The sequence below is a fragment of the Leucoraja erinacea genome, chromosome 7 (assembly GCF_028641065.1).
Source record: "Leucoraja erinacea ecotype New England chromosome 7, Leri_hhj_1, whole genome shotgun sequence".
Taxonomy (NCBI): domain Eukaryota; kingdom Metazoa; phylum Chordata; class Chondrichthyes; order Rajiformes; family Rajidae; genus Leucoraja; species Leucoraja erinaceus.
Genome location: NC_073383.1, coordinates 47,056,886 through 47,079,659, shown reverse-complemented (window position 1 = coordinate 47,079,659; position 22,774 = coordinate 47,056,886). Strand labels below are relative to the sequence as shown.

Here is a 22,774-nt window from a genome sequence, read left to right as displayed (position 1 = left end):
ACAAATTGCTGTATACATCTGTCTTTGTAGCTGGGATCACAAATTGGATCAAATGCCCTCGTTTGCTCCTAATTGGTTTGGGTTTGGTGTAGGTCTTGTTGTCTATGTCGAGCTGACCATTTAACATTTTGTAAAAACAGGTCAAACGGTGAGCTTCACGTCTGTCTTGGAGAGGGTTCCACCCCAGAGTATTCAGATGTTTGGTGGCACTCACTTCTCTCTCATAGGTGTTAGTAACAAATCGAGCTGCCTGTCTTTGGACACGTTCGATGGAAGAAATGTTTTTATTTGTGTATGGGTCCCATGCTGTAACTGCGTAGTCCAAATGAGGTCTAACGAATTAATCATCTTTGACTCCCAAGGTTGATGAAACATGCTCCACACTTTTAAAGAGCTTTCTTTGAAAAAAACATTTAAATGTTATTTAAGAAAAAAGTAAAATATTTTTGTTTACGGCGCAAAGTACTGATACAAACAAATAAGATATTATTTAATTAAGTTTCTATTAAAAACTAAATAAGCTAATTAGATTTCAGTCATAACACTTAATTTACTCTAATAGATCATAGCTTTGAACTTGGGTCGTCAAATCAAAGCATAAGAAATACAATCAGAAATAGACTATTCGGTCCCCTGCGTCATTCAAGAAGATGATGACAAAATTTCCTTCAGCTGTGCTTTTCTGCATTGATGAAGATGAGAAGAGATCGCTTTGGATTAACTCCCCTACAAAGCTGTTCCTGAACATATTCATGACAGATCGATAGATTTTTAGCTGTTATGTGATTGCCTTTATTCCCCTGCCAATGTAGGAATTAAAACTGAAAATGCATCCAGCAAAAGGCTAGAATTCCAAGCATAGCCAAACAGATCAGGTCAACCGTCTGGATTTCCTCATGGAACATTTCACAGGATTAGGAACAGCATGCATAAGAATGATAAACACAAAACAAATTAACAACTGTTGGACAACTGCCAGATTCCATCTTAAATTTAGGATGTTGAAACAACATGGCCTTTGTTGATGTCTTTCTCAATTATTTAGTGCAGAAGCATCAGAATGAAAGTTACCAAGGATGATAACTTCAGTAATTAAAAAAGAAAAGAAAAAAAAAAGCACCTTCTATCTTACAAAATGTAACACTCGATACACATTTTCAATAGATGAGTTGTCGAGATATTCTTGGAAAGCCACAAATTGATTTGAATAAAAATGATTCTGGGGGAATCAAATGATGATATATAAGAACACAAGGTCATTCAATATCTCAAGCCTATTCTAACACTGGATCATTCAAGTTGCGATTTGACCACATCACTGAGAACTGTAACCTAACAATGATCTGCATCCGTCTTATGGGGCCTTTTTCGGCAACTGCCGGCACCCGTCGTAGGTCGCTGCAGGTTGCCGAAAATTTTCAACATGTTAAAAATCGCGGGGTGAAACCTGTATAATCATGAGTAGTAGCCCAAAGAGTCGTACCTTGTTCTGGTCGTCACTGGATTTTCAACATGCCCAAAATTTTCGGCGGCCTGCAACGACCTATGCTAGGTGCCGGCAGTCGCCGAAATAGTCGCATAAGAGGGAAAGGCCCATTAATCTTGAAATTTTGGCATCCTTATTTTTAAAGGATAAATTCAGAATATCCTTCACACTTCCATTTGAAATTATACCCGCCCACCTCTTCCACCCCCATTGCCCCCCCCACCCCCACCCTTTGCCCATCACTGCCTTTCGCAACCCAAGAAATAGGTTCTTATCCAATTGTTTAATCTTCTTTCAACTGTACAACTCTTGCTGTTTAAAAAAAAAATTATAATACTCCCTTTTATGGGATGTATTCAGACAATAGGTGCTAACTCCATGAATGGCAGGTGACTATGCCTTCCAAACAAAAAGACGGCAAGTGCCTGCAATTCTGGCTCTAACTGCTGATCATTAGTCAGTGTTCCAGCCCTGGTATAAACGTGTCCAAACCACAGTAATAGAACATGAAGCCATATTGCTCCTTTAAATATAGTGTCCTTAGAGAAGAACAAGGAAATTACATTTCTTAATAAATATGAACAATTCAGACTTGGGATTTGAAGAACACAAGATACAGTGCCCTCCATGTGATGTCAGGTGATGTCCATGAATCGCAGACTTCAAACAGTCATTGCATGCAAAGGATATGCAACAAAATATTAAACATGACTATTTTAATTTACATGACACTGCTGTGTCCCAAACATGAGGGGGTGGGGGACTATGTATAAACTGCTGTATACATGGTGAAACCAAAATGTATAAAAATGGCCTTTATTAAAGTATGACAACGTGCACTTTAACCACGTGTTTTTCTATTTGCAAATTTCTTATTGCAGAGTACGGAGGCAAATAAATGAATGATGGGTCTTTGTCCCAAACATTATGGAGGACACTGTGTATGAATATTTCATAAAACTTGGAGGTGTTGTGAATTGAAGAGAAAAAAAGATACATTTCACAGCATCGGACATCTTGAACATCATGTTTTAGATATTTGTATCGAATCAGGACCCTCAAGTGACATTGCCGTTCCATTTGTACATGAATAACTATGAGGGCCAACAGCTTCATTGCTAGCTCAACAGCAAAATCTGCCTTTTAGAACTTCCTTCCTTATGCGCCCATTATTCTTGTCTTTAATAGAAAGGCAAGACTCTTGAAAAATTCAGTTCTGACATTTTTGAGTAACACGGAACTAATAAGCATAACAAGTGCCCCACAAGTGTAGATGCTGAACATCTTTTATTCATCTTTTATCCATTTCCTCTTCCCCAGAAACATTTACCTTGTTAAGGCAACATTTTGCAATAGCTTGCAAAAGCTCATTAGTTTTCTCTGGTTCGTGACCAGCCACGATGCGTGCAGGTTTCACAGACAAAGAATCACCAGACACCATCATCACTACATCAATAGCCTTCTGTAGGAATGCAATTTTAGCATCTTTATCCTGACAAAATAAAAAGGAAAATACATAAATTGGGAAGGCAAAATTTAAACTGGACGCTGAGATAAGCAGTTGAAACATGAATTGAAGGATAGGTATTAGCATGACAAATGGTGAACTTTCCCTCACATCTTCAGCCTGTATTCCAATGGGATTTATTCTTTAACCTTTAAAATATGCAAATTGTGCTTCAAGTAACAATTTATATGAAAGCTTGGCTCAAGCATTAAAGCAATATTTCATTGATCACTTAAGTAATAATCCAGATTGTCTGCTGTGGAACAAATTCAAATTCACAACTAAGCTCAATGAAGAAAGAAAAAAGACTGCTGAAAGAATTCAGCTGGCCAGACAGCATCTGTGGAAGCAAAGGAATGTTGATGTTTTAGATCAAGACCCTGCATCAGGACTGGGAGTTTAGAGAGAAGATAACCGTTACATTGAAGTGAAAGGGAGAGCAAGACAGAGGCTGTTTGGGGATAGATGGAACCAGATGGTGGATGGGAAGATGGGCAGATGGAGAAGAGGGTAGATAGGGTTGATAAAGAATGGATGGCCTGCCTATCCCAGGCAGATAGGCATGTTGTTGATAGACAGTTGGAACCAGGCTGAGGAGGATGATGGGTCTTGTTAAAGGGTGGTGGGTGGGGGGGAAGGAGAGATGGAAGAAGTGAGCAAAAGGACAGACCCAGGGTGGACTTATGCGAGTGGGAAAGCAACCAAAGGGGTTTAGGTTACCTGAAATTGGAAAATTCAGTGCTCATACCCTTGGGTTGTAGGACGACCCAGCAGAATATGAGATGAGTGCTTGGGCTCACTGTGGCAGTAGTAAAGACTGCGGACAGACAGGTCAGAGTGGGAATTGGAAAGGGCAATGAAATGAAATGCAACCATTAGCTCAAGATGGCCATTGCATAGCACGGAATGCTCTGCAAAACTGTTGCCTAGTCCACACTTGATCTCAACGATGTAGGGGAGGCCATGTTGTAAATACCAAATGCAGTCAACCAGTTTTGAGCAGATAAATGTGTATCTTGCTTCACCTAGAAAGACTATTTGGGTCTGGATGGAAATGAAGGAGGTGGTGAAGGGACAGGTGTGGTACTTCCTAATGCTTCTAGAGAAAGTGCCAGGAGATAGGATGGTTTGTGTGGAACAGAATGAGCAGATCAGTGGGTCACTGAGAGTCATAGCTGCAGAAAGAAGAAAGGTAGGGGTGGGATGCAGTGACAGGTAGTGGGATACCATTGGAACTGGTGGAAATGCTGGGCGATGCTGGATGTAGAGGCAAATGGGGTGAAAGATGAGGAGCAAAGGAATTCCATGTCTGTTTAATCTGGGGGATGAAGGGGTGAGTAGATATTCAGGAAATGGAGGAAATGCAGATGGGGGTGTCAGTTCACAGCATCTGCAGTCTCTAGTGTCTCCATTTTCCAAAATATGAAATCTCTTGTGTCATCATTTTCTAGCATTTGTTGTCTCTTGTGTCTCCAGAATTCATTGAAGTAATGGAAGAACTCATTGATGTAATGGGGGAAACCCAAGGGGTGAAAGTCTGGAACCCAGATTTCATCAGAAAAAAATCTAGTGTGAGATCAAAAATACCACAACAAAGATCAAAATAAGAAAGGAAAACAATGCATGGAAGCTTGATTACACAACAGTTCAAGCAACGAAAATACACAGGATTTCATCTCTGGAACTGCGAGCATCAAAGGACGAAAATTAAAAAGCAACAACCCTAAAGTACAATAAAGAGGTACTGAAATCATGGACCACAACTAACCCTAGGACCCGACAAAGCATAATAAGAGAGGGACTCTTGCTTTTGAAGAGGGTTCCAATATTGGTTTTGAAGAGGATCCCAGATTTTATAATTTTAAAACAAATGGCAAGTTGTGTTTGAAGTAAATTGCATGGCTAACTCTTAAAAAAAACATGTTAAAAGCCTGAAAGAGTCAACTTGCTTGGTCTGTTACTCCTCAAGTCACCTCACTATACTCCACCTCCACCCATTTATTATCAATATATATCTTACCCACAATCAGTCATACAAGATAAATGAGGCACAAACCTAGATTACAAATGCAATATTTACCAAATAACCAAATTTTAAAAGCAACAATAAATATAAAACAGATTGAGGCAGTAGCCTTTTATCTTCAAAAAACAATATCCACAACATAATTGTTACAAAGTAATGAAAGGATTTTATTGCATGTCATTCCTTTAATGTTTTCTAATGACATTATGATTGACCATCATGCATAAGACACCCAATGAATCAAAAGTATTAAAGTTTCAAATTTATGTTTCATCATGGTATGTGAGAATCCCTGTGGAAGTGGTTTACAACATACATCAAAGAATAGTAATTACTTAAGAATTACTATCATTTACAGGTTATTATGGCTTTGCTTCAATATTTGAAGATTATAATCATAAAAGCAATTTTTATTTTCCTGAGTTCTTGGCATGAAAATTGTTGATCAAATATATTAAAACAAAAGCTCATAATTTATGTTTGAAATAGTAACAAACTAGTTGATTTCTTGACATTTTTCATGGAGAGATTTTTAAAATAACTAACTATTTACCCCAGAGAGATTATATACATTTAACTGAAGCCATATTGTAATATGAAATGTTTTTCTCTGATGAGCTTTTTGTTCTTCAATCAGTGATATCCTGGACTCTATGGGACAAAATCATTGGAATCTTTGGAAGATTTTTGCAAATAACCTGAGACAATAGATGGCTTATTAACCAGACCCAGAAATTGCTGGAGGGATCCAGCTCACAGATTGGATTTTCCACCGCGATCCTAAGATCATATTTACTTTTCCATCATAAATCTCCAAAGATTCATATGGTAAACGCAACAAGGATATCTTCAATGTACAAAGATATATCTCTTTAACCAATTTATCAAACTAACAGGACATTGTAATACATGATTATTTGAAAGTCATGAGATTTTTTTTCCTATCTCCTAAATCCACCAATATTGGTGGGTATTGCAAACATGCCATTATGCTTCCAGTAACTTCTGCAGGTGCGCTTGAACAACCTCTGGGAAATAATCTCTCTTAAGATACAGGGAGGAAAGGAATTCATACATTTACAACACCAGTTGCTTGAATGGGGTCACCATTGGCAGCACATCTGACTAACTTCTGAATAGGCCAGTCACATAAATAGATAATAGCTCTTAACATCCTTTGCTCATACACAATTTAAAAAAAGTAACAGATCTTCTTAATCTAAGTTTTGTTTTAGAAAGCAAGTAACATCTTGGAATGTTTGACTGCTAAGTCTCAAAGCAAATGTTAATGGAGTCATTGATATGGCTGACAAAAACCACATGTTCATAACTTTAAAGATGGTATATATTACAACAGAATCATAAATGGTACAGAAGGAAGCCTTGCTACTCAGCCAATGCCAGCTCCAATAAAACAATAGTGCCGTTCTCCCTCTCCATCTCCTTAATTCTGCAAATCATTGGCCCCTAAGCATCAATCCAATTCCCTTTTGAAACCTCGGTTTGGCTTAATTATTAACTATACGTACAGGAGTTCCATCGCTACTCTTAGGAAAAAAATGTTATCCTTACATTCCCATGTATCACATTCATGACTTTGAAGTTTTATCGTTGAAACATCCTTTATTAACCAAATAGCAACCAAGTAACCAAGACAGTTGACATGAGCAAGGGCATAGACTTTGTCTATATGGACGTCAACAAGGCCTATGATAAGGTTCCACATGGTAGACTGCTCTGGAAGGTTAGATCACATGGCATCCAAGGAGAGGTAGCTGCCTGGATACAGAATTGGCTTCATGGAAGGAAGCAGAAGGTCGTGGTGGAAGTTATTTTTTTGAATGGAAGCCAGTGACTAATCCTGTGCCTCAGGGATCGCTGCTGAGCCCGTTGCTCTTTGCAGTTTATATTAACGATGGAGATGAGAATATGCCAGGCATGATGAGTAAGTTTGCATTTCACACTAAAGTAGGTGGTATCGTAAACTGTGAAGATGGTTATCAAAAATTACAACAGGATCTTAATCAGCTGGGCAAGTGGGCTGAGGAATGGCTAATAAATTTCAATGCAGATAAGTGTGAAGTGTTGCACTTAGGGAAATTAAACCAGGGCACGACCTACACAGTGAATGGCACATCCATGGAGAGTGTTATAGAGCAGAGGGATCTAGAATTACTAGTGTGCAGTTACCTGTCAGTGGTACAACAGCTATATAGCATGGTGAAGAAGGATTTAGGTATATTGGCCTTCATCAGTCAGGCTATTGAATAAGGCTGCATTTGGAGTATTGTGTTTTAGTCACCAGCAAAAGGAAGGATGTCATTAAGTTTGAAAATGTGCAAAGAAGATTTATGTTGCCAGGACTCATGGGCCTGAGTTATTGGGAGATAATGAACAAGCTAGGACTTTATTCCTTGGAGTGCAGGAGGCTAAGTGGTAATCTTATGGAGATGTATAAAATCATGAGGGGAATTGAGAGGATGAATGCTCAGGCTATTTTACCCTAGGTAGAGGAATCCAGAACCAAAGGTCATGGGTTTGAAGTGAAAGGGGATAGATTTAATAGAATCCCAAAGGGCAACCCTTTTCTCAGAGGGTGGTGGGTATAAGGAATGAGCTGCAGGAGGAGATAATTGGGACAGATACAATAACAATATTTTAAAACAACTTCTACAGGTTCATGAATAGGGAAGGTTTAGAGGGATACAAGCCAAATTTGGGCAAATTGGGCTAGATTAGATGGGGCATCTTGGTCAGCATGGACGGGTTAGGCTGAAAGGCCTATTTCCATGGTGTACGACTCTAACATACTTTCCTTTATTCTGCCAAATCCACCATGTTACAATAACTTCCTATTAACACGTGTCTCCAAACTTTGTTCCACAAAATCTGTGACTTAGTGGAGTGAACAGCAGGTTTCAACCACAACAATAAAAGGCAAAATGAACAAAGATCTCTCTTATTTGTAGTATTTACTCAGATTTTCCAATTTATCAGAACTGATAGTTATATTTTGAATACCTAAACAGCCGTGCATCTGAAACACATTTCTGTGGGACACAGGAAGTAAGCAGCTGGACACACTATGCTTTTTCATACTAACTTCAAACAAACATCCATATCAGGCCACCTAATAACATTGGGGCACAAGTAGACCAAATATTGGTTAGATTGTAGTTAATCTATATATTTCATTCAAGTATTGTGATACTTCCAGCCATCAAAAAAAAAATCAGCATGTCATAAATTTGCTGATAATTTGAGACTCGGTAGCAACCTCTCGGGAACATTACTTGTTACAACTGCAAATCCAATTGCACATCTTTTATCTTCATACTGTCTATAGTACCCCAACATGTATCCAAACCAAGTTCAAAGTCTACATTCATCTCCATCAGGTCTCATTTTGAGATTCTACATACAATCTAAATTGAGGAGGGGTCAGTATTAAACAATTTCGGCCGATCTCCCCACTGTTCTCCTTGGTGGGATTTTAAAACGGCCAATCAACCCTCAGATCATTTAGATTTTATAGACATTAATTTAATTATCTTAAATTATTTTGTTTAGGCTAATCTTATATTAGCTCAATTTATAAACTCTTTTCAATGTATACAATAATTTCCTACTTACCTTAACATTGTCAGATTTCATCTCAAAGTCTGTATACAGTCCTTTCAAGAACCCGGTGATCCTTATAACCTGTAAACAAAAACCTGTAAACAAAAGAGCAACTCATTCAGTTTAGAAACCTGCCTCTTTATCATTCAAAATGGTTATCATCATTCCCTTCTCAACAAACTGACTCTCAAGCTCTGCAGTCTTACCAACCATATGCCCATCAAATTTCGTCTCAGGAATTTGAATACACCATCAACCTCCTGTACCGTGATTCTCTCACAGAAACTGCAAGTTTAAATTCCTCCTAAATCTCATCTTACTAACAGGTTAAAATTCAAATCTAACCAAACTCAAACGTAATACTCCGAATGTACTTGCAACCTCAAATTTCCCCTCACTGTACTCCATCTGCCACCTTTGGTCCACTCACTTAACCCTTCTAGCCATATATTTTTAATAAACAATTTCCTCCTTACTAGAAGTCACTAATATTTTGGCAGTTTCTGGTAAACATTCAATAATTATGGAAACCTGAATAAAAGACCTAAACAGTTTGCACCATTGGACTTTTGAGAAATCACCACGGCATGTTTGTTGATGTACCATAGTGACAGAAAAAACAAATTCAATATCCATGCAGCACAGATTACAACATCATTGTTTATGTACTTCAAGCGTACAAATATTTACAACATGGTAACAAGTCAACTAAGCAACTATATTGAAATGATTTCGACTTTCTGGTCCACATTCAATATATAACATGTTGTAAATGTTTTAAGCTTGTTTGTCAATGTATCTATCCACAGCTGGGGCATGAGCTCACTGTCAAGATACTCAAAAGTAGGAATGTAATGGGAAAACCTACTGAAAATTGGTGTTACGCCTGCTTGAATTTAGGACGAAAGAAAATGACTATCAATCTGATCTTGTGCTATAACTTCAAATGCTAAATGGTAAGTTTTATTTTTTTATTTAAAATGTTGAGAAATTAATTACCAATGATCTCTGGGAACTTTAAATAGTATCAATAAACTCATGTCCAAAGTTATTACATTGAATTGTTCACATTTGAATATTAATTTACATTAAATAATTTGCACTCCTGTGAAGTATCATTTTTTCTATGTTCTGCAAATCATGAGTTTGCACTGGATCATGCGATTGTGTGGCCAGAATGCATCAATGTCTGTGCAGAGAATGCACGTGTTAGAACCATGCAGCAGAGTCTAGTCTCCACTCATCACCGACATGCTTACCATTAGACAAAGACCTCACCCTGTCAAGACCCTTAATGGGGAACAAGGAAATAGCAGAAGAGTTGAACAGATAGTTTGGTTCTGTCTTCACTAAGGAAGACACAAACAATCTCCCAGATGTACTAGACGATAGAGGATCTAGGGAGACTGAAAGAAATTTGCATTATGCGAGAAATAATATTGGGTAGACTGACGGGTCTGAAGGCTGATAAATCCCCAGGGCCTGATGGTCTGCATCCCACGGTACTTAAGGAGTTGGCTCCAGAAATCGTGGACGCATTGGTCATCATTTTCCAATGTTCTATAGGTTCAGGATCAGTTCCTCTGGATAGGAGGGTAGCTAATGTTATCCCACTTTTCAAGAAAGGAGCAAGAGAGAAAACGGGGGATTATAGACCAGTTAGTCTGACATCGGTGGTAAGGGAAGATGCTGGAGTCAATTATTAAATAAGTAATAATGGCGCATTAGGATAGCTGTAAAAGGATTGGTCCAAGTCAGCATGGATTTATGAAGGGGAAATCCTGCTTGACTAATCTTCTGGAATTTTTTGAGGATGTGACAATTAAAATGGATGAAGGAGAGCCAGTGGATGTTGTGTATCTGGACTTTCAGAAAGCCTTTGATAAGGTCCCACAGTGGGCAAAATTGGAGCACATGGTATTGGGGGCAGAGTATTAACATGGATAGAGAATTGGTTGGCAGACAGGAAACAAAGAGTAGGAATAAACAGGTCCCTGTCAGAAGGGCATGCAGTGGCGAGTGGAGTGCCGCAAGGCTCAGTGCTGGGGCCGCAACTATTTACAATATATATTAATGATTCAGATGATTGGATTAAAAGTAACACTAGCACATTTGCAGATGACACAAAGCTGGGTGGCAGTGTGAACGGCGAAGAGGATGCTAGGAGGTTGCAGGAGGACTTGGACAGGTTGAGTGAGTGAGCAGATGTTTGGCAGATGCAGCATAATGTAGATAAATGTGAGGTTATCCACTTTGGTGGCAAGAACAAGTTGGTAGATTATTATCTCATTGGAATCAGATTAGGAAAAAGGAAAGAGCAACTAGACCTGGGTGTACACCAGTCATTGAAAGTAAACATGCAGGTACAGAAGGTAGTGAAGAAAGCTAATGTAATGTTGGTCTTCATAACGAGAGGATTTGAGTATAGGAGTAAAGAGGTCCTTCTGCAGCTGTACAGGGCCCTGGTGAGACCACATCTGGAGTATTGTGTGCAGATTTGGTCTCCTAATTTGAGGAAGGACTTCCTTGCAATTATGGCAGTGTAGTGTAGGTTCACGAGGTTAATCCCCGTGATGGCAGGACTGTCATATGAGGAAAGATTGGAAAGACTGGGCTTATATTCATTGAAATTTAGGATGAGAGGGGATCATATACAACATAAAATTATAAAAGGACTGGGCAAGCTAGATGCAGGAAAACATTTCTCAATCAGGGCTCTCACTTAACTTTTTTTCCCTGTTGCCAGCCGGGCAACCTTGCCAGCTTTTTAGGTTGCCAAATGACAGTTTAGGTGGTCATTTAAGACGGTTTGCATGACGCGTGCGATAATGTGCTCGGACGAAGTGCGTGGTTACCAGTCTGAATTATGCTCAATGAAGCATTCACATATTATTTCTGCTTCAAATAATGCCACAAACTAAACATATTCACCAATCAAGACATGATATATACCACAATGACATGCAGCAAAATTATAATACAGTATCTCAACTTTTTTTACACATTGCAATTAATGCAATTTCTATTAGTTCTTTCCACTTCCAAACAAAAATGTGGTTGGATTATTCAGCGTAAGATGAACCTGTGTCAATAAATCCTGGACCATGGTCACATATATGCTTAACCATGCACACTACAAATTGATGCAAGCATGTTTTCTATGAAGGACCGAAAATTACCATGACATGGCCATAGCATGGGTCGTTATTGCTATTAGTACAGAAACACTCTCGCTTCCCACATAATTTATCCATAACAAAATATACAGGTTGCAAGGAAATTTCTAAAGGCATTTTATGATAATAGCCGACTGTACCCATCTGACAGGTTAAACATTACACTAACTGACAAGAGATGGCCAAAGGACATAACTGCAGCAAATGTTCTTTTGGAAATATGTTTAAAGGCGTCAAAACGCCACATTACCAGACATTCAGATTAGATGTACATGTTGTGAACAGCAATGAAGATACCCAGTTTGTACGCACCAGATAAAAAATGTTTATTGATAAACGCTATTTCCATCATTCCAACTTCAGAATTAACGTTAAAATTTCAACTGAAATATCTCTTGACCAAATTTGTGATGTATATGACCGACTGTAGAAGTAAAACCTCGATAAATCCAACGTATAGTTGTGAATGTACACAAAAAAGCTTGAGAAACTCAGCGGGTGCAGCAGCATCTATGGAGCGAAGGAAATAGGCAACGTTTCGGGCCGAAACCCTTCTTCAGTATAGTTGTGAATGTTGCTCATTAAATAACTACAGTACTGATACCCCATTTTAAGAGCATTGATTTGCCGTTAAAATGAATTCTGTAATAACGTGTCAACGGTAGCAGTGACAATCGAACACTGCGGTTTTAATGTTTCATGTGTTCACAATTTAATTAATCCATCTTTATGGACTAAAACAAATGATAGCATTGGGAATTAAAACACATTTGATTGCATTCCGTTATCAAAAATAGTCAATGCTCGCTCTGAAGACATTTCCAGCACAATAGGGTCAGGGGGGAGGGGTGTGTGTGAATCAGTGCGGGGTGGATAGATGGGGGGGGGGGGGGGGGTGAGAAGTTGAGAAGGCAATCGGTGCGGAATGGATGGATTGAGGCAGGTGAATTAGTACGTGTTGGTTGGAATATGTAAAATTGTGAGGAGAGAGCACGGGAGGTGTCAGTGGTGTTGAATGGGGGGGATCAGTACAGGATGAATGGGGGATCAGTACAGGATGAATGGGGGTAGACAAAAATGCTGGAGAAACTCAGCGGGTGCAGCAGCATCTATGGAGCGAAGGAAATAGTCAACGTTTCGGGTCAAGACCCTTCTTCAGATTGTTCCCCCCATTCTTCGTGAATGGGGGGGGGGGAAATCAGTACAGGATGGATGGGGGGGATCAGTACAGGATGAATGGGGGGGGGGGGGGGGGTCAGTACAGTGTGGATCAGAGGGTCTGTGCAGGATGAATGGGGTGAACCTTCTCTGTACTCCCTCTATGGCAAGAAAGGGAGCACAGGGGATGTCAGTGAGGACTGAATTGAGGCGGGAATGGGGATCAATGCGGGATGGAGAGGAGGGGTCTCAGGATAGGGGGGGGGGGGGGGGAGGGGGGCGTACAAGAGAGAGAGAGGGAGGAAGTGGCCGAGGAGGTGGGGAGGAAGGAAGGTCAACGCCCCTCGGACAACATCGCCACGCTGCCTTGGCCGGCACTGTCCACGGCCAAGTGCCACCACGGTTGGGATCTTGAGCGGTGCAGCTCAAAGATCATATAGCTATAGGATCTTTGGTTCAGCTGCTTCAGACGGTGGAAGGAGGCCTCCCCCTCCCTCCCTCATCCCGGCCTCGGCGTGCGAGAGGGTTTGTTTTGAAAGCGGTTATCGCCGTTAGCGGATTTGCAAGCAGCGGCCGCTATCAGGGCGGGCGGGGTGTGGGAGGAGGAGGAGATGGAGCCGCTATCGCGGCCGCTACTGCCGCTGTGCAGGACCCGTCATTCGCTCCGACCCTTCGTCACCCCGCCGCATCTTTGCCCCGCACTACAGCAGTCGCCGACACAAAACGTCACGTTCCTTTTCTCCAGAGGTGCTGCTTGACCCGCTGAGTTACTCCAGTTTTTTGTGTCTATCTTTGGTATAAACCAGTATCTGCAGTGCCAAGCCGGGCAAAACGAGTCAGCAATTAGGTGGCCCGGCGGCACTTTGAGTGGTCATTGGCACCCGGGCAACCGTTAATTTCGAGCCCTGCCAATGATGGGGGAGTACAGAACCAGGGGCCGCAGTCTAAGAATAGAGGGGAGGCCATTTAAAACTGATATGAGAAAAATCTTTTTCACCCAGAGAGTTGTGAATGTGTGGAATTCTCTGCCACAGAATGTTGTAGAGGCCAATTCACTGGATGAATTTAAAAGAGAGTTAGATAGAGCTCTAGGGGGTTATTCCTGTTGTCCTTTCCATTTATTTTCCCCGTCACAGATTATTAAGGGATTGGACACGCAAGGGGCAGGAAACATGTTCCCAATGTTATGGTAGTGCAGAACCAGGGGCCACTGTTTAAGAATAAGGAGTATGGAATTTAGAACGGAGATGAAAAAACTTTTTCACCCAGATAGTTGTGAATTTGTGGAGTTCTTTGCCTCAGAAGGCAGTGGAGACCGATTCTCTGGATGCTTTCTAGAATGAGTTAGATAGAGCTATTAAAGATAGCGGAGTCAAGGGGAGAAGGCACGAACGGATTACTGATTGTGGATGATCAGCCATGATCACAATGAATGGCGGTACAGATTTGAAGGGCCGAATGGCCTCCTCTTGCAACTATTTTCAATTTTCTAGATTCAGGAGGAATGTTTCCTCTGACTGAAAAGTCTAGAACTAGGGATCAGTGTCACAGACTAAAGGGTAGCCTATTTAGGACTGAGATGTAGAGACATTTCATTCAAAAGATGGTAAATCTTTTAATTCTCTCATAAACGATCAAAGATTGTTCGATTAATAAGGAAGGAATATGCAGATAATGCTGGAAAATACTGCTACTGTACAAAATGACATGATCTTGACGAATGGTTGGGCATCGACAGATGATCGATTCCTGATCTTATTTATTTTCATTCTTTTGAAGTCGCATTGTAATTGATTGTCACACTTGGATAAATAGATGGGCTGCTTTGGTGCACCTTTCCATAACTGCCTTTAGATTTAGTTATTAAGGCTGTCACATTGTTACAATTGTAGTGGCCTGGTCAAGGTCAGGAAAAGACCACACGCCAGGCGGATTCAAACAGTAGTCTTTTAATCCCAACAGCGAGAGTACACCACACACACACACCTCGAGAGCAGGGTCGTCTCGAAACCTCGTGGCAGACCAACGCCCCTGTCCCTCAATCGGCGAGGGGGATGATCCAAGGAGTGGCCTACCCCCCAGGGACCACAACAGTACCCCCCCCCCCCCCTCCCCAAGTACCCGAGGCACGAAACGGACAGGAGGGCGTACACGGCGGCCAGCCCGGGTGCACACAATGCCTGGCCACGGAACATGCGACTGATCAATAGGTGCGGGGGACGGAGTAGCTAGAGAAGGGGGTACCCTAGAGAGAGGCCGCCCTCACTTATGGGGCCACGCTACCAGCACCGGCTGATCAACATCAATTTGTGCTGGCTTCAACCGCGCAACCGAAACAGTCACATGCCGACCCCCCATGTCCAGGTCGAAAGTCGACGAGCCATGTTCCAGGACCCGGAAGGGACCTTCGTACGGCCGCTGGAGAGGTGTCCAATGCGCATCCCTGGAAGACGAACTGGCAGTCCTCCAGACAGAGGGAACGTGCGGATGGAAGGAGACATGGGCACCGGCGCCAGCTTGCCCACCGTCTGCCGAAGACGTTGCAGGGCGTCCGAAGGCTGCTCCACCTGGCCATGTGCCGGCGGGATGAACTTCCCGGGCACCGTCAATGGAGACCCATACACCAACTCGGCGGAGGAGGAGGCCAAGTCCTCTTTCGGTGCAGTGCGGATCCCCAGCAAAACCCACGGCAGAGCGTCCACCCAGTCCGAATCATTGAGCCGTGCCTTCAGGGCATCCTTAAGTTGTCGGTAAATGGATCCCTGGCGAGCTGCATGCGAATGTCGGGAGGTAGCTGCTGCAGGTAGGCGTATTTAAATAGAAAGCAAGGTTCATGGTCCCCCATTGGGGTGAGCATGTCTTCCAGGAGGGCAGACGGCCGGCGGTCGCCCAGGCCGTCCATTCTGAAAATCTGAGCTGCCCGCTCAGTGTCACCTAGGCCAAACCTCCTGATAAGAAATTCCTTAAGGCCAGTATATTTATTTGTTACCGGGGGGGGGGGGGCCCTGAGGAAAGGCTTAACTTGCCTCGCAGTCACTTGGTCAAGCGAGCCAACCACATAATAGTATTTTGTCTCATCTGCTGTAATACCTCTCACAGCAAACTGTGCCTCTGCCTATAGGAACCAGGTGTCGGGTTCTTCGGTCCACAGAGTTGGGAGCTTCAGCGCAACAGCGTTATTATCCATATCCATCACGACGCGTGATGAACGGCGTGGGGTCACCAGTGTAGTGGCCTGGTCAAGGTCAGGAAAAGACCAGACGCCAGGCGGGTTCAAACAGTAGTCTTTTAATCCCAACAGCGAGAGTACACCGCACACACACCTTGAGAGCACTAAACCCAGGGTCGTCTCGAAACCCCGTGGCAGACCAATGCCCCTTTCCCTCAATCAGCGAGGGGGATGATCCAAGGAGTGGCCTACCCCCCAGGGACCGCCACACAATATTGTTTGCTGCTTTGTAATTTTTCAAAGAAGATGTCTTGGCAAGGCCATACTTTCTTAACTCAAACTGATGTGGCAACCTGTTAGGCCAAAAGTGAGGGACCACCTTTTTAAGGATCAATTTTCTGCCTAGGCTACCTAACATTGTATACGCTCTATCTTTATATTTTACAGGGCGAAATAATGTCAAAAGTTTTTGTTTTTTGTGTATAATATTTTTTATTAGAAGCATATACATATCGTAATCAAAACACACTTTGTTTATCAATTACATGTTGTTAATAGCTGGGGTCCCAGCTATCAAAATAGCTGGGGTCCTCGTTTATCAATTACATATTAACTGCTTCTAATTGTTTATTTTTATTTATAGATGGAAAGAAAGGAAAAAAGAAAATGAAAAAATAGTACAAATTACCAATAATACAGTTTAGGAGATAGGTCCGTAGATTATAAAACATAACTATTCATCTAATCTTGGATTCAGATTCTCAAATTCACCTGGACCATTTCCGACATCCCCCCACCATTTCTAGACGTCACCATTTCCATCGTAGGTAAGGGACTATTAACTACTACAAACCCGCTGACTCCCACGGCTATCTGGCCTACACTTCTAACCACCCTGCTTCCTGTAAAGACTCTATACTACTCCCAATTCCTCCATCTACACCGCATCTTCAAAAGCATCTCCCTCTTGACTTAAACCTACCCCACCAGCCGTCCCAAACAACATATAAACCTCCAACGTTTTCGCCACCTCCAACGGGATCCCACCACTGGCCACATCTTCCCATCTCCTCCCCTTTCAGCTTTCCGTAGAGATCGTTCCCCCCGTAACTCCCTGGTCAGTTCGTCCCATCCCACCCAAACCACCCCCTCCCCTGGTACTTTCCCTTGCAACCGCAAGAAATGCTACACTTGTCACTTTACCTCCCCCCTCAACTCCATCCAAGGACCCAAGCAGTCTTTCCAGGTGAGAGGCAGAGGGTCACCTGCACCCCCTCCAACCTCATCTATTGCATCCGCTTTTCCAGGTGTCAACTGCTCTACATCGGTGAGACCAAGCGCAGGCTTGGCGATCTTTTCGCCCAACACCTCCGCTCAGTTCGCAATAACCAACCTGATCTCCCAGTTGCTCAGCACTTCAACTCCCCCTCCCATTCCGAATCCAACCTTTCTGTCCTGGGCTTCCTCCATGGCCAGAGTGAGTCCCACCGCAAATTGGAGGAACAGCAGATTATATTTTGCTTTGGTAGTTTACATCCCAGCGGTATGAACATTGACTTCTCCAATTTCAGGTGGTCCTTGCTCTCTCCCTTATTCCCCTCCCCTTCCCAGCTCTCCCACAGCCTACTGTCTCCGCCTCTTCCTTTCCTCCCCCTCTCTCCCCCCCCCCGACATCAGTCTGAAGAAGGGTCTCGACTCGAAACGCCGCCAATTCCTTCGCTCCATAGATACTGCCTCACCCGCTGAGTTTCTCATGCTTTTTTGTCTACCTTAGTTTATACTCAACAGGTCACATAACATTTGTGAAGAGAGAACAGATTGATGATCTTCCATCAGAGCTAGGAAAGTTTAGAATGCGAACACATTTGCAAATTGCAAAGAAATGGCAAAGGGTGGAGGATACAAAAGGAATGGCTGAGAGGATACAAAAGGAAATCAAGAAACTGAATCGGACAAATGATGCAAGAGATTGTAGTGTCAGTTCAGAACGGCTGTTAGGACTTGATAATAACTACAATCAAACTGCTTGTTGGTTCTAATCCTGAGATGAATGAGAGAAAAAAAAAGGATATAGATCGATAAGAAAATGGGGAGAGAAAGAAAAATCAACAATACTGGATTTGCAAAACAAAGCACTGTAGGTGCTGGAAATCTGAATGTGTGAGAATGCTTGAAATGTTGGAATGTTCGGCATATCTGTTTGGATGACAACACACCGCACACCACCCCTATTTTTTTGCTGCCTCTGACTTCCATACCAAAATCAATAGGGCTCTCAACCACACCTGCTCCATTTAGTTTAGTTTAAGTTTTAGTTTAGTTTATTGTCACATTTACCGAGGTACAGTGAAAAGATTCTGTTGCATGCTAACCAGTCAGCAGAAAGACAAAATATGATTACAATCGACCCATTTACAGTGTATACATAGGGGAATAACGTTTAGTGCAAGGTAAAGCCAGCAAAGTCTAATCAAGGATCGTCCGAGGATCACCAATGAGGTGGTTAATAGTTTAGCACTGTTCTCTGGTTGTGGTAGCATGATTCAGTTGCCCAATAACAGCTCGGAAAAAACTGTCCCTGAAACTGGAGCTGTGTGTTTTCACATTTCTATACCTTTTGCCTGGGGGGAGGGGAGAAGAAGAGGGAATGGTCAGGGTGCAACTCGTCCTTGATTATGCTGCTGGTCTTGCTGAGGCAGCGTGTGTGATGGTCTGGGCTGCTTCCACAATTCGCTGCAATTTCTTGCCATCTTCAATGCAGCTGTTCCCAAACTAAGTTGTGATGAATCCTGATACAATGCTTTCTATGGTGCATCTTTAAAAGTTGGGGAGAGTTGTAGGGGACATTTATTTCCTGTTCTTTTGCTCTCGTCCCCTCTTTTTTCAACCAGAGCACGGATAATGATCTATATGTCCTCACTTTCCACTCCACTAGCCCACAAATTCAACAGATCATCCTGATTTTCAAGGACTTCAACACAATAACACCAAACTTACATTCAGTTCCACTCCCATTATATTGAAGTGGTTGTTCCATCCATAACTTTCTACTTTTTCCCATTATCACAGCAGCTCACTATACAACTGCAGGAGATGCAACACCTACACTTTGCTTCATCCTTACCCACATATCCTTTCCAGTGAGATAGCCATTCACTTTTACCAATTTCAATGTATTGCGTCTGATGTTCATCACATGATTTCCCCTGCACTGGAGAAACTAAATGCACATTGGGTGATTGCTTTTCAGAATATCTTCCTTCAGAGTGAACCTGATCATGAAACGTTGGCTGTGGTTTAAAAGATGGCTGTCACTTTAATTCTACATCTTACTCTGAACTGTGCCTCTTGGAGTAATGGATTAAAGCCCCATACAAGCTCTAAGAATAGCACTGTATCTTCCAACCAGGCGTACAGCATCCAGCACTTAACACTGGATTCGACAATTTCAGAAACTATCCTTTCCATTTTGTTTCAGAACTGGCCAGTTTTGACAGAAGTTTAACCTGTAAAGTTACCTCAATTTTTCTTTCTGTTCAGATGCTACCCGATCTGCTTAGAATTTCCCACATTTTCTTATTTCAGATTTCCAAATTCTATTGTGTTTTGTATCTAATTTTCAGCAATTCCCCTCCCTGTTCACATTCTTCCATTAACATCCTCCAAAAATGCCTTTATTGCCCTCTTTCAGCCATCACCATTACTTCATCCAGTCTCTCTTGGTCTCCACCCTCCCCTATTCTGCATCTTCAAAAGTTTGACTTTTTTTTTAATGCTTCCCAGTTCTGATGAAAGATCATTGACCTGAAACATTAAATCTATTTCTCTCTTTTCCAATGCTACTTGACCCGAGTATTTCTCAGTTTCTGTTCTTTTACTTCTAACATGTGGTTTCTCTTCATCTGAAGCTCCATTCCCACCTATACTCAGTCTTGAACGTCAACCACTCACAATCACACAGTGGATCCATAAGAAGCGATTAAACTGTGTAGTTTTGCTCTCCATATCCACCAATTAATTTGCTTGCGCTGAAATCACTACAGAGAATGTTTACTCAATTGATCCAGGAATAAAGTGGTTGATCTAAACTATTTACAATTTAAGTAAAAATTGGAGCGGATATTATCAAAACAATGTTCTGAGAGGGCTTTAATCTAGTGGATGCTAAGAGGCGCTTTCCTATAGAAAATAGGGGTTGAAGTTTGGCTTTACAGAAATACAGGGTCTCTTATTTCAGGCAGGTAAGGAACTTATTTTCTCAGATGGTAACGGATCTCTGGAATTCTCCACCCTAGAGAATTGTGGGGGGCGATATCGTTGAACATATTGAGTCATAGTCATAGAGTGATACAGTGTGGAAACAGGCCCTTCAGCCCAACTTGCCCATATCAGCCAACATGTCCCAGCTACACTAGTTCCACCTATCAGCATTTGGTCCCTATCCCTCCAAACCTGTCCTATCCATGTACCTGTCTAACTGCTTCTTAAATGTTGGTATAGTCCCTTCCTCAACTACCTCATCTCGCAGCTTGTTCCATACATCCACCACCCGTTGTGTAAAAAAGTAACCACTCAGATTCCTATTAAAACTTAGACGGTAGACAGAAATGCTGGATAAACTTAGCGGGTGCAGCAGCATCTATGGAGCGAAGGAAATAGGCAACGTTTCGGGCCAAAATCCTTCTTCAGACTGATGGGGGGGGGGGGGGGGGGGGGACTGGTGGGGGGGGGGGGGGGGGGGGGGGGGGGGGGGGGGCGGGTAGAAGAAAGAAAAAAAAAGGAAGAGGAGGAGCCCGAGGGCTGAGGGAAAGCTGAGAAGGGGAGGAGACAGCAAGGACTACCGGAATTGGGAGAATTCAATGTTTATACCACTAGGGTGCAGACCGCCCAAGCGGAATATGAGATGCTGTTCCTCCAATTTCTGGTAGTGCTCACTCTGGCCATGGAGGGGACCCAGGACAGAGAGGTCGGATTCGGAATGGGAGGGGGAGTTGAAGTGCTGAGCCACAGGGAGGTCAGGTTGGTTAATGCGGACCGAGCTGAGGTGTTCGGCGAAACGATTGCCAAGCCTACGCTTCATCTCACCGATGTAGATCAGCTGACATCTAGAGCAGCGGATGCAATAGATGAGGTTGGAGGAGATGCAGGTGAACTTCTGTCGCACCTGAAAACTTTTCCCCTTCACCTTAAACCCATGTCCTCTGGTCCTCGATTCACCTAATCTGGGCAAGAGACTGTGCATGTACCCGATCTATTCCTCTCGTAATCTAATATAACTCTATAAGATCACCCCTCATCCTCCTGTACTCCAAGGAATAGTCCCAGCCTACTCAACCTCCGCCTATAGCTCAGACCCTCTAGTCCAGGCAACATCCTCGTAAATCTGTACACTTTCCAGCTTGACAACGTCTTTCCTATAACTGAACGCAATACTGTAAATGTGGCGTCTTATACCACTGCAACATGACCTCTCAACTTCTAGACTCGCATACTACAAGAGTGACAGACGTTTAAAATTCAAATAAATCATGGTTACGAGTCGTCGAGGGCAAATTTGTAATTTTACTGTATGGCGAAGCGGCTCGACAGGCCTTCTCCTGCTCTCGTGTGTCGAATGTCGCTTTATTTGACTCCCTGCAGCACCCACACCGCCCATCCTCCCTCCCCTTCCTCATCACCCGGTGCCAAATGCTGACGGCTCTTGCGTGTTTACAGCGGCGTGCGCTACAAGAGCCCTGAGGAACCAAGTCCCACAGCGTCGCCTTGTCCCTAGCAACCAGGCTCGGCTCGGGGGGAGGGGAACGAGGGCACTGCCGACCAGCCTCCGCCCTGACCCGCCGTCCGCTCACCTCGGTAAAGATGTCGTGCAGGTAGCGAAAGGGCGGCTTGCTGAGCAGCTTCTCGGTCAGAGGCGGCTTCTTGATCACTTTTCCAAGCGAATCTTGAGTGCGTTTCACGAAGTGGGAACTCATGGTGCTTCTTCGGCCCGGGCCCCCTTCCCTTTTTCTTGCTCCCTGCGCGTCCGGTGCGGCGAGTGGCCCAGGCCGGGTGCGATCGAGCTCAGCTCCTCTCCCCCTCCCAACGACTTCAAACCGGCTCCTACCCAACAGCCACCGCGCACACCACCCTCCGTCACGGCGCAGAACGCGCCAGCCTAGCAACGGCCGCAACACCGAACACACGTGATCGACCAGTCACGTGATCAGCTGCTGTCGTCAAGGCAGGGCCACTGTGTCAGCAGTCAATTGCCATCTGTGATTCCATGGCAACTTCCACCGGGATCGCAGTTGCACCCTTTCCCGTGAATGATTGGGAGCTTAGTCCAATGCAGAACTATTAATGCAAAACACATGCTGGTGAAAACTCTCTGCAGGCCAATAGACAATAGGTGCAGGAGTAGGCCATTCGGCCATTCGAGCCACCACCGCCATTCACTGTGATCATGGTTGATCATCCACAATCAGTACCCTGTTCCTGCCTTCTCCCCTTATCCCTTGACTCCGCTATTTTTAAGGGCGCTATCCAACTCTCTTGAAAGCATCCAGAGAATCGGCCTCCACTGCCTTCTGAGGCACAGAATTCCACAGATTCACAACTCTTTGGGTGAAAACGTTTTTCCTCATCCCCGTTC

The 22,774-nt window shown here is 43.1% G+C and overlaps 1 protein-coding gene across 3 annotated transcripts in view; it reads right to left on the bottom strand.

Moving 5' to 3' along the window:
• The window catches only part of traf3ip1 (TNF receptor-associated factor 3 interacting protein 1), an 84,868-nt gene that overhangs the window by 54,878 nt on the left and 7,216 nt on the right, over window positions 1-22,774 (bottom strand). For 2 of the 3 annotated variants that reach the window (XM_055638478.1, XM_055638479.1), the window contains exons 1-3: window positions 21,993-22,308; window positions 8,653-8,721; window positions 2,817-2,978 (exon numbers count right to left, since the gene is read on the bottom strand). In XM_055638478.1, the coding sequence (XP_055494453.1) occupies window positions 2,817-2,978; window positions 8,653-8,721; window positions 21,993-22,115 (354 nt within the window). In that variant the 5' untranslated portion in view covers window positions 22,116-22,308. Of the gene's footprint in view, window positions 1-2,816; window positions 2,979-8,652; window positions 8,722-21,992; window positions 22,309-22,774 lie in introns of those variants that run through there. The other variant, XM_055638480.1, reaches the window with a different exon arrangement.